General features: G+C 31.8%; 1 protein-coding gene across 3 annotated transcripts; it reads left to right on the top strand.

Annotated features, from left to right (window-relative positions):
- Window positions 1–227: 227 nt before the first annotated feature.
- LOC121969794 (alkaline ceramidase-like) lies at window positions 228–11576 on the top strand. 3 transcript variants are annotated; one of them, XM_042520046.1, is made up of 4 exons: window positions 235–346; window positions 502–616; window positions 3953–4257; window positions 10895–11576. In XM_042520046.1, the coding sequence occupies exons 3-4, from the start codon at window positions 4001–4003 to the stop codon at window positions 11409–11411; spliced, it is 774 nt and encodes a 257-aa protein (XP_042375980.1). In that variant the 5' UTR covers window positions 235–346; window positions 502–616; window positions 3953–4000; the 3' UTR covers window positions 11412–11576. The 3 variants fall into 3 exon arrangements, with proteins under 3 accessions (XP_042375979.1, XP_042375980.1, XP_042375981.1); XM_042520045.1 differs by lacking the exon at window positions 502–616 and having other exon boundaries at window positions 228–346; XM_042520047.1 differs by lacking the exon at window positions 502–616 and having other exon boundaries at window positions 254–346; window positions 3953–4557.
- The last annotated feature ends 1073 nt before the right edge of the window (window positions 11577–12649 follow it).

The following is a 12649-nucleotide window of genomic DNA, read 5'->3' as shown; positions in this document are numbered from 1 at the left end:
ACTCTATGTTGTAAATCTACTGCATCATTCATTATTGACTCGGCTACGCCCAGGAACCAGATTGACTCTATACAAATTCATATATACGATGGTAATTAAATCAAACATTCATACTAAAAAAATATTTACGTTCGTTCAAAAACAAAAATATTAATAAATTTGAATAAATAAAATAAGCATAAATACACCTAAATTCGGCTCATTTACTCTCTATCGACATGCAAAAAGCTAAAATATAAGGAAATAAAAAACAAATAAATAAAAGAAGAAACATGGTGGAGGCACCCTGCCCTAACCGCGTCTCTCGTCGATCGCCGCTCCTTCGCTCCCTCGGCGACTGCCAAAGGTGCGATTTTTCATCTCCGCTCACTGCCTGTTTGCGCATCCCTGTCTTCTCAGGAGTTTCAAACTTGTTTATACGGATCTTGGTCTTTGCTTTTTGGCATTGAGGGATCTAAATGGGAGCGTTTGGTTCTCGGATCCGTCCATGGGAACTTGTAGACAATGTTCGGCGGGGAATGGAAGGATATTGACGCGAGGATACTTTGAGTGAGGACATCAAGTCAGACCTTGTATTTTGCATGGCGTTTGGATTCTTGTCTGATCGGTCTAGTAGGTCGTAATGAAGTTGAGCAGCTTACTTGTAGCTGACAATTCAGTTTTTTCTATTCATGCGAACATTTTTTCTTAATATTCTGTTGGGAGCGTCGTTCTATCAGATTACTCTTATCAATGTAACTAAGATCTTCAGAGCAGATTTGGTATTTCCTGTATTTTGAAATGTTCCATAGATCATCTACATTGAACTAAATAACTTACGATTTTATTAGTTTTTCAAATTTTTCTATTTTTATTTACTTCTCTGCCACAGTTTGAGGATGCATCTTCTTATTGTATGGGTGAAGCTTGTGGAGTGTGAAAAAATTGATTCTTACCATGCTAATCCTGGTGTCTAAACTATTAGAAGATGATCTCTAGAGGACAGCTGGTTCTAGTGTATAAAAGGGAACTTTGTGGGGCATACAATTTTTTGCCATGGTGATGACACTTGTTTTGAGTCACAACACTTGAAGGGGTCTTTTCCTCCCGTCTACCCCTTTTATAGTTTGCAAAAGAAGTCCATGTGGCCACATAAATCAATGTTAGGCTTAACTGCAGATATCCTGCATGTAATGTCATTTTGAGATCAGATTCAGGATGAGGTCAGATTATATATTACTTGGGTTGGATATTCATTTTGGTTAGGAACACTCTAGGTGTCCCCACGTGTGGCATGCATCCCATATATGCAGTAATTCCATATATGATTGACTTTGGCACTCCATTTGCATTTGGAAAGTGCATTTAAGAAATGGCTTTGTGCTAAAATATGCTGTGTTAAAGTAATTTAGTCTTTGGTACTTTGTATCTCAAAATTACTAATGTATAGTGTTTGGTGAGGGTGTACTGTAGTAATTAATTAGAATCATAGTTGTCAAAAGCCAGGTGCAAAAAAAGCTCAAGGGTCCTAGGACTTAAAGCGCTTTACGGAACAAAGCACAATAAATAAAATATATATGAATATGTTATAGTGATGAAATCAATAATAATCAATTAATAAACTAAAAAAAATACATAGTAAAAAAACGCAAAAAAAAGTAAAAGATAATTTAACAGAATGTAAATAGATTTATATGAATTAATAAAATTTATTAGAATTTTTTAAATTTTAAATATATTTTTATATATTTTATTGAGATGATTTAATTAGGGTTTATGAAAACATGTTCTAATTATCCCATTTAAGTTGGGAGTTGATTGAATTAATCAAATCCCATACCCAAAGTTCGAGTTTGAATTTACTCGAGGATATCGCGATGCCCATGACCCCTTTATGGCGCCGGAGTTGTTGTGGGACGCTCCAACCTACGCCAAAGGCGTTGTCGGACGCTCCCGCCTGCGTCGGAGACATCGTCGGACGCTTCTGCTAGTGTCGGAGTTGTCGTGTGATGCCTCTGAAGTCGCTGGGAGTGTCCAGCGAAGCCTCCGGCGCCACTGGAAGAGTCCTGCGATGCCTCCGACGACACTAGAAAATTTAAAACAGAAAAAACATACAGAGAAAAGAAAGAAGAAGCACAAAATGTGCTTGCTTGCGCTTTTGCGTGAGGCGCAAAGACTCGCACGCTTCAGAGAACTGGTATGCTTTCGAGTTCTTTGCAGCACAGTACCTACGCCTCGCGTCGCTTGGCACTTAAGTTAGCAAAGCGCTCGCTTTTAACAACTATGATTAGAATAAGTTGTTTAATATTACTTGAAATAAACTAAAATATGCATCTCTATTTTTTATAATTTTTTATTACTATGCAATACAAAGTAATATTTATGTGTAATTATTATTTCAAAACACGTATTTATTTAGTGATTAGATTATTGGTTTAATTTTATTTATGAAATTTAATATATGATTTAATGTATATATTTAAGAAGTAAAAGAAATAAATTGACTAATAAAAATGGCATTTATTTTATAAGTTATTTGTTAAAAAATTATGAAATTATAAATAGGTATTATTATATGAATATTCATTTTAATTGACAAAAAAAAATAATTTTAATTTTTGTATACTAATTTATGTCTTTATAAATATTAATTTATATGTTATATTGTTATTTTGTGTTAATATAAAATAAATTTAAATAATAAATATTCAGATATTAAATATGATTTTATAAAATAATTTAAGATTATATTTATATCACTAATTTTCTAAAATATACAAAACTCAATTTTATATATTCTAGTTTGTACTATTTATTAAATTTTTTATATTATGTTTTGAAAGAAGTTAAACACCATTTTGTGAAAGTATCTTTGGGAATTCTCTTGTATAGATCGGAAAAGTGGCTTTGAGAATGCCATGAACTCAATAGAATTCTTTAGGCATAATTTACCCAACACTGGATTTCACTCCAAAGGTGCTTGGGACGTCAAAAGCACTTTGGCAAAGCATTCCCAAACCCATCTTAAGTGTACAAGCATGGAAAATTGATACATTTGTACTGACTTGCATGATATAACACTGAAAAAGTTACTATAAAAAGTTATCTCAGTTAGACTTGATAAAGATGCTTTCACTCAATTTGCAACTTCTGTCATCTTTTGTAGTGCTGTAGCTTCATTCTTATAGTTGTTAATATTTAGCTTATAGACATATAGTAGTTGGTTGGATTTACAAATTTATGGACTAAAAGTAACATATATCTCTATTTATGAGTTTCCTGTTTTAGTAGATTGAACTTTGTACATTTTAGGTTGGGTTTTTACTGCCTTTTATGGTGCTAGAAATTCTCTGTTTGGAATTCAGGTACTGGAATGTTAGTTTGGTTTAAAGAGTAGATCTAAGGACATATTCTTTCCTTGATTTCCTCAAACTGATATCTTTTTTGTAGCTCTTACTTTCTTGATGAACCCATCATCAAAGCTTCTAATTGTTTAACTTGAAAAATGGACGTACATAACTAGTTTCTGTGCAATTAATTCTCTAGATGATTATTACCAGTGGTCCCTTCTGGTTATGTAGCCCATGAAAACAGTGGAGTAATTTCCTTTCATATTGGTTGTAGAGCAATTGATTAGATTTTCTATGAGAGGTTGTTAACGGTTATGTTTCTATCTATCCAGAACATAGTTGGGAATTGGGATTACTCTAGCACATGCTTCTTCATGGAGCATGACATAATTATTTACTTGATAATGCATGTATGCTGCTTACATTGCTATCTAATGTACGTGTTGAACTTATGGAAACAAAATGATCAATTTTAGAAATTTTAATTAGCATTTCTGCTATCAGATATTGCTATTTATGCTTTTCTGTCCTACTTTAGAATTTACATGATTCTCTTTTTCTGTTTCTTTTCATGCCATTAGTGTGTAAAGTAATTCTATAAGCACCCTTTTATGTGCATGCAGGGCTTCTTTATGTTAGCTTGAATTTCACTAACAAAGTTGTATAAGGAAATGGAGGACTCTGGAATATCAAGTTTTTGGGGACCTGTGACATCCACTACAGAACTATGCGAGGAAAACTATGCATATTCTTCATATATTGCTGAATTTTACAACACTATATCAAATATTCCTTGCATTCTTTTGGCACTTGTTGGTCTAATAAATGCTCTAAGCCAAAGATTTGAGAAAAGATTTAGTGTTCTTCATATTTCCAATATGATCCTAGCAATTGGGAGCATGATCTTCCATGCCACACTGCAAAATGTGTAAGTCTGTTTACTCATCTCTAAGCTCTTATCATAATAATAGTGTCTTTTTAATTGTACTTCTCTCCATATCTTCATATTCTGCTAGCATCACCTGATTAGATATGTAGGATCTAAAACCAAAACTAGATAGCTGTGATAGCTGGGAGAGGTCATTCCTTGTTTACTTGCTCTTGAGGGACTCTTGTTTTCAAATACGGCAAAAATTTTAATTCCGCTTGAGGATTGGCAGTGACAAGTGTCACGAATGAAGCCACTACCTCACGACGTCCACTGCGAGGTCTCGGAGGCAATTGAGAGGTTGAGACATCCTCTTTTTTAGAAATTTATTTATTGTTAATCTTTTTTAAAAAAATTTACTTATGTATTTATTTTTTCATTTCTAACTGTTAATTTATTTTTTTTTTAAAAAAAATTCTCTTTGATTCGTTAATTTTTTTCTCCTTCAACAATGAGGGTAAACAAAGAGGAAAATAACCTCTTCTTTAACAGTGGTTTATTTTTTCCTCCATCTATCCATGAAAAAACTCTTTCTTAAATAATGGTTAAGTTTTTCTCTCTATCTATCCATAAGGTAAATAAAAAAATAAACCTCTTTAAAATGGAGGAAACAAATTGTTAGAAAAATAAAAAATTAAATATAATATAATTTATATCCTTATAAAATTTACTGCTATGACTTAAATTATTATATATATAAATTTAGTATAATTTTAAATTGATTGAAATAAATCCAAATTAAATTAAATTTAAATCTACTTGATCCTGTTATATCTATTTGAATGACTTTAACTTATTTTGAATTAACTTTAACTCAATAGACATCAAATATTTTATAAGATAATATCAAAATATGAACTCGACTTTTAACAACTTAAATATAACTCAATAATAAGTATTTATAATAATCAAATAGTAATAAAATTAAATTTTAATTAATATATTTATATGTAAAGTACTAAAATTGCATTGCCACTACACAATAATTTACTGAACCATATCGTTTCGGTTATAAACTGAAAATTCGGCATGACTCAAAATTTTAAACCTTTGTCTTAAGTGTTTACCGACATATAATGAGTTGAATTACAAGAACTAGTCTAATTTAATTTGATGTTGAAATACAACTTGATTGTTGCAAAGCATAGACGGAATTGGAATTAGAAGGTTTACATTTGTGATAAACATTCTTCCAAAGCCCGTCTATTTGATTGTTACTTAGATATTGATGGTTGGTACTTTAGAATACAACGCTTTGGTGGTATAATAGAGTTACATTATATTTGTGATGATTTTAGACTTGGATTTCCTGGTCCTCTCTGGTTTGCATTGAACAATAGTTGGCTTAAAATTCTTGTGTACAAATTCCCATTGCACTATTTCGGACAAAGCTTAATTCTTTGTGAGCATCAGATTAATCCAAGTAAGATTGTTAATACTTGGATGGGTATATTAATTGGATAAAAAAAAAGAATCAATAGTGATGGATAAAGTGGAGTGCTATTGAGTTTCCACATAGTCATACTAAGCATATGCACTCAAGGATATGCAGTCTAGGTATTAGTATCTTAGATTTGAATCAGCATTGGGATTGAGCAACTATAAAATTCCAGCATCTTTCTCCTTGGATCAATCAGATTAATGAAACTGGAAAATTGGTAAATAATTGAATTTCTAGATAATAATGACAATATAGGAAAACCATCAGCAAAAATAAGCATGTATATTCCTGTTTGCTTTGATGAATTGGTAGTAAATTAGGGGAAAGCATAATTTAGAATAGTTTATTGTTTACCATATATATATATATATATTTTAAGATACATTTGACTATATTTTAGGTATTGGATACCATAATTCGAGAATGCAAATAATTTTTTTTATAATTATTTGATTATCGATTTGATTTTGTAGTTAATGTTTTTATTGACATCCTTACTATCCTGCTATATTGACATAGGGTGTGAGTATTCAACATGAGTACCAATTTAATGTTTTTATTGATATACTTACTATCTAGCTATATTAATGCAGGGTGTGAGAATTCAACATGAGTATGAATTTAGATATTAGAATTTTCTTAAAATGAGGACATGGTGACTATCATAAAAGGGTCCAAATTTAGACACAAGTACTAAGAGCATCCATACCAGTTTTTCTATAATATGTCTAAAATTTAGGGCAAACCATCCACTTTATTAAAAATTTAGGTAATCATTTTTCATTACACACTACATTAGTTACTCTAAAATTTCCATTATCTTCATTTTTTTATTATTTCCTTCTCTCTCTTCCACTTTTTAAATTATTTATTATTATTTTTTTCTCTCCCTATATAATATTTACTTTTCATTATCCAATCCATTCCCTTTATTTTTTCTCTCTCCCAAATTAAATGATATTTTAATGTTTAGGGAATGAATTTCATTTCCTAAATTTAAAGAAGTACTATTCATGAAATCTAAATTTAAGGAATGGATAGGATAGTCGATGCAAAGAGTTTTTTATGTAAAATGTAAAATTTAAGGTAAATTCGGTATTTAGGGAAGCTAATGTGGATGCTCTAAAATACAATGATCTTACAAATTAATGGATTCTAACTCATATACTGCATTTCCTAACTCAATTAACACCCCCCTAACTTATTCAATCAAGCCAACTCAAATTTTTGTTTGGAAAATCTAAGCATGAATTGAACCACATCAATTTCTACACCACTTATAACCCTAATGTAACTTTCAATCCTATTGTTCCTCATTGTCTCAACATGAACTGAACTTGATACAGGAGCAGTGCTGAACCTTCTCCCAAGTTGCAAGCTAGCTTGGTCTCCCTCTCTTTGCACACCACCATAATGTGCAATGCTGCTATCTTCCTCATCAAGACATAGTCCTCCAATTCTTCCCTTCTCTCTCTTATGTTTCCACTTCTTCCTCCTTTCTTCCCTTCCCACTCCATTTTTTTTATTGTTACTTTTTTTTTCTCCCCTCCTACTCCTTTGTTTCTCTGCTATAACAATAGAGCTCGATTTTGGTTAAGACCAATCCAGCTTGTTGGACTCATTTTTCATACTTGAAGCCATATTGTGTTGTGTGAAATTGAACAAGAAGAGAAAATTGCCAAGTTCAAGTGAGAGAGATATCAAAAAAATATTGTTATATACTACTATTGGTTTAAGTTTTCCTAATAACTAAAATATATGACTCAAGTTTTCCAAGGCAACACTGACCTTAGCTATTCACACTGATGACAAGGTGACTTTGACCCTTGTGATCCACAATCATTTGTAAGATTGTTTGATTTTCTACCAATTCTATCTTGGCATTGCGCATTTCATGCATCTTTCCTTGGATCTGAGTTGATATCAGTACATTTTGTTCTTATGAAGGGTTATGACTTGGAAAATGGATTAACCTTGATCCACTTTGATCCAACTCTGCTGATCTGACTAAGAATCAACTGATAGTGATAACTATGGTCTGAAGTGCGGTAGTCTCTATATGAGATTGTATCTTGAATGCATATTACATATTCATGTGATCAAATTCATGTCCAATCCAATAAAAAATATTATTTTTTGATCAAACCAATCTGAATTGCTAATATACTGATGATGAATTAGGTGAGTGATGAGAAATTTAATGATGAGTGATATTTTGCAACATAAATGCATTATAGAATGGATTAATGATTGCGAACCTTTTTAAAGCACAATCTATTGGTTGCCTTTGCTAAAAAATATGTAGTTGTATATGTGAACACAATTATTTATGTTGTTTATTATGTGATATAAAATTTTTTTAACTGAATAGCATAGGATGATTAATTTGAAATTTTGTGTAATCAATGTGAAACCTTTTAGTAAACATTTCTAAATTGTTTTATTTGGTAGATATAAAATTTTCTTTAAATGAATTACTTTTGCATTAATTTCTTAGTTTGATTAATTTGGTAGATTATAATAGACGCAAACATAGTTGTTTTTTTTTATGAAAATTTTCAAAATGCCTATAAAGTTAGATTGTTTTCAAAATTTCCCCATGGTTTCACTATCATCAAAATATGGTTTTTTTAAAAATGCCCCTTCTTCATTTACAAGTAACAAAGAGGTTAACAACATGAGCAAAGGCATTGAGAGGGGCATTAGATAACCAAATGAAGGTGATGGAACCCCAAAGCATGATAAAAAAAAAAAAGAGTAGCCCGGTGCACGAAGCTCTCGTCATGCGGGGTCTCGGGAAGGATCCATTGTACGCAACCTTACCCTGCTTTTTGCAAGAGGTTGTTTCCAGGATTCGAACCCGTGACCTTTTGGTTACATGACAACAACTTTACCGTTGCGCCAAGGAACCCCAAAGCATGATCACAAGTGAAAAATCCTTTTTTTTGCTTGATGAATAAGCAAAGTATGGAGACAAGGTTAATTCGAGATGGGGAATGTAAACATGGTATTCAGTGATATTAAGGAACATGGGCATGGAGTGATTGAACTGAAAATTTTACTAATAACAATTGCAAGAAAGTAAGATGTTTCTTACAATTTCTTTCCATTTATTAAAATCCTTACAATTCCAATTAAATTATCTTTCATTTTATCTCTCTAATTTTAATTTTAAAGTTCTCTCCTTTCTGCTAACATTCTCTATGTTGATCAATGACTAGCCTTTGTAGCTCATTTAAAGCTTTGTTCCCTCGTTGCCACCCTCTTGCACCTTCCCTATCTTACCACCCCTTGAAATGCCCACCCTACCTTTAGTGCCGACGCGACAGCCACCTTTGGGTAGCATTGTTTGTGCTCTTGTTGTGTTTCTTTGTCACTGTCGTAATTGGTCTCCAATGCTACCCTCGCCAGTGATGCTTACTTCTAATGTTGTCCATTACTTGTTATGAAGAGGTGTGCATTAAGGAGGGAAGGGAACCTTGGGGGTGTGTTTTGACAATAGTGCAGATGAAGCAATTTGAAAAAGCAACTAAACCTTAGGGAGCATTCTATTTTCTTTTCTTTTTTATAATTTTAATTACCATTTTCAGAATGGGGTGAATATTTATTATCACTTCAAAGTTCAACCTAGGAAATAATATATGTACTATTACAATGTCTAGTGCATATATTCTTCTAATATAGGAATACCTAATATATACAAATTAATATAACTTAAACATGAAGTATTAATGACAAATTATGGTTACTAATGTTTGGTTAAAGTTATTACCTAAAATGCCCATATTGTAATTTTATCAAATTATTATTTTTTTCCTGTATTTTCTTTGCATCACTTTCAAATGATATTTTTATTTCCTTTTGATTTCTTTTTCATCAACAAATGTTATCTCCAAATATTATAAAATTCATTATCAAAATAGTGGTTGACCTAACTACATGGGTGAACGTCGGATCTTATCCCCTTCATTGAGCTCTATGCAACACTATATTACTGATATATCCAATTGATCTTTTTTTAACATTAACTATATTTTTCTTTGATCTCTCAGTATATTTTATGCTATATATACCTTCTGCTTTAATAGATTCAACTTGTCTAACTATATGATTTATGGTTGCCTTTGTTCATGCTTGCCAATTCATTTTCTTTCATTTATTGGTAGTATATTTAATTGTTTCTGAGTAATAGTATTTTATCTTTCTAATAACTCCACATATAGATCTTAGCATTACATCTCTTTATTTCTGTTATGTTTTTTTTTTCTTCTAATAGATCAACACTCAGTTTGGTTGGGTGTACATAATCTTATAAAATATTCCTTTAAGCCTAGTGGCATACGACAAGCACAAATGACTTGAAAAACACCCCTCCCTTTCATCCACCCTTTTTTAACTTATTAATAATATCTTAATCAATATAGCCGACACCCCTCCCTTTGGTTGTTGTTGTTGAATAATATCTTAATCATGCTCTTTTGTTGTATAAGGATTTAAGATGTCAAAACTTGAACATTTTATGTCCACCCATCTTAACTAGACCCTACAAAGATACAAATTTGCAATTGCCTTTCAAACTTCTATTTAAGAATTTTATCCTTGTAAAACATAGTGCCTTTCATGCATGCCGTGGAAAGTTTGTTCCTCTTAAAAGAGTTAATGGTGATCATTGACAGTGATGTCTATACAGGTCATAATTGCATTTTTATTTTAAATAAAAAACAGTCATTATTAAGTTTGAGACCTCAATCACACTTGGGTTAGATTTCAATTTCAATTTCAATTTCAATATAAAAATTTCCATGGGGACAATGATGTTTACTCTTGAGACATTGCTGCCTTAAATTTAGTTTGATATTTACTTGTACAACTTTAATGCCTTAAGTTTTGTTTGTGTAAAATTGGACTAAAAATTTGTCTCACAAAGCTTTTGCCAAACAACCTTGGAAAATTTAGATAGTGGTGTCTTTCGTATCATCTCAGTCTTCCTCTTGGTTTAGGACATATTTAAATGTGCTACCACCTGCACTTCTGTTCATGTTTGAACTGTTTGAAATTACTGCTTATTTTACAAGAACATAAGTTTCTATCTTCTTATAGTGCACTTGTTTATCAGATAAATTCTTTACAAGTGTTGGGTCATGTTTATGCGTCGGATAGTGGCATAATTTTCTATGCTTCTGTGATCTCTTCCAGACTACAGCAGAGTGATGAAACTCCAATGGTATGGGAGATGCTGCTATATCTTTATGTTATTTACTCACCAGACTGGCACTATAGAAGCACTATGCCAACTTTTCTTTTCCTATATGGTGCTGCCTTTGGCGTTGTTCATTTCATTGTGCGCTTCGGAATAGGTTTCAAGATACATTACATCATCCTTTGTCTTCTCTGTGTCCCTCGGATGTACAAGTATTACATACAAACAAAAGATATAGCAGCTAAACGGCTAGCCAAACTCTTTGTGACGACATTTTTACTGGGGGCTTTATGCTGGCTGTTCGACAGAATCTTCTGCAAGAAATTAATTCATTGGTATGTCAACCCTCAGGGCCATGCGTGGTGGCATGTTCTTATGGGATTGAATTCTTACTTTGCGAATACATTTTTGATGTTCTGCCGTGCTCAGCAACGCGGCTGGGAACCACAAGTTGTTCATCTCTTTGGCTTCTTTCCTTATGTGAAGATCCAGAAGTCCAAAAAGCAGGAGTGAGCAGGCAGTTTGCAAAATGTTTTCTGATTAGGTTGGTTCTTCCTTCTAAAACAGATGTTTGACATGATTTGTTAGTTAGAACATGAACTGGCACTTGCTTTGTAACATAACCAACTCTGCAATCCATGCTGACATGATATAGTGGATGATGAATGAATGTCTCCTTTTTTTGAGGAAAAATTTCAGAGAATTATTTTAAAAAAAATTCTCCACTTGGAATGTTAAATCCTCTTAAAATTTGAACCATTTTATAATTTTACTGTTGGATTTTTCATTAATCAAGTGTTCCATCAATCCTAATTCATTTAGATTTTTTTTTTTTTTTTTTTTTTTTTTTTTTTTTTTTTTTTAACCTTTATTAACTTTTTAGTCCACTCTCGTTAACATCTGTTGGCTTTCTTGCTGTTCATTTGTACTTTTTGAATTTATCTGATGGTTAGTATGAGTTTTTCATGCGGTTCGGTTGAGTTGGGTTGGCCATCTAAGGATAGAAATATAAAATTACTTGGACATTTGGATTTTTTTTTTCTTCTTTTTTTTCTTTTTCTTTCTGTTAACATGTGGCATTCAATTGATATTAAATGTCTAATTAATATCTTATTTTTTATTATTAAATATATTATTTAAATATATTGATTAAACATTAAAATTTTAAATTATAATCAACTTTGTTGGTTTGGCTAAATTTGATTAGGGATCAATTGCACTAATACAAACAGTTGGCCAAGAAGGAATATTTAATATTTATGGTGATAAAAGATGAATATATTCGTCCTTAGTATTTCTATTAATCCGTCTTAAGACTAACACGGATGAGGTAAATTACAGGTGACTATTAATATTTGGAATAGTGATTAACACATAAGTGAATCTTAGATCTCATGATAATAATATTTCATGTACTAACTATTAGATCCATCCGAGGAGATCAAAATATTTAATAGTTATGGTCTTATACGATAGGAGTGCTTATACCTGTGTAATGAGAGTTCCATTTTCTCACCAAGCATATCAAACTTCCACAGCACTTGAATTCCTTGTGATGCTGACCGCTCGTTAGGAGTTTTTTGAATTTACCTGATGCTCGATTTATGGGATGGAGTCGTCCACTTTGAGATTTGTCAAATCGTAAGCACCAGACATCTTAATTAACGAAAAAAAGCGCATCACCTGATAATAGTTGAATCTTGTCTTGTGAATAAATTATTGAAGTAAAAGATGATAACTCTCATTCCAAA

Source organism: Zingiber officinale, chromosome 4A (assembly GCF_018446385.1).
Source record: "Zingiber officinale cultivar Zhangliang chromosome 4A, Zo_v1.1, whole genome shotgun sequence".
Classification (NCBI taxonomy): domain Eukaryota; kingdom Viridiplantae; phylum Streptophyta; class Magnoliopsida; order Zingiberales; family Zingiberaceae; genus Zingiber; species Zingiber officinale.
The sequence above is the reverse complement of the archived record's forward strand: the minus strand, read 5'-3'. Positions and strand labels throughout refer to the sequence as shown.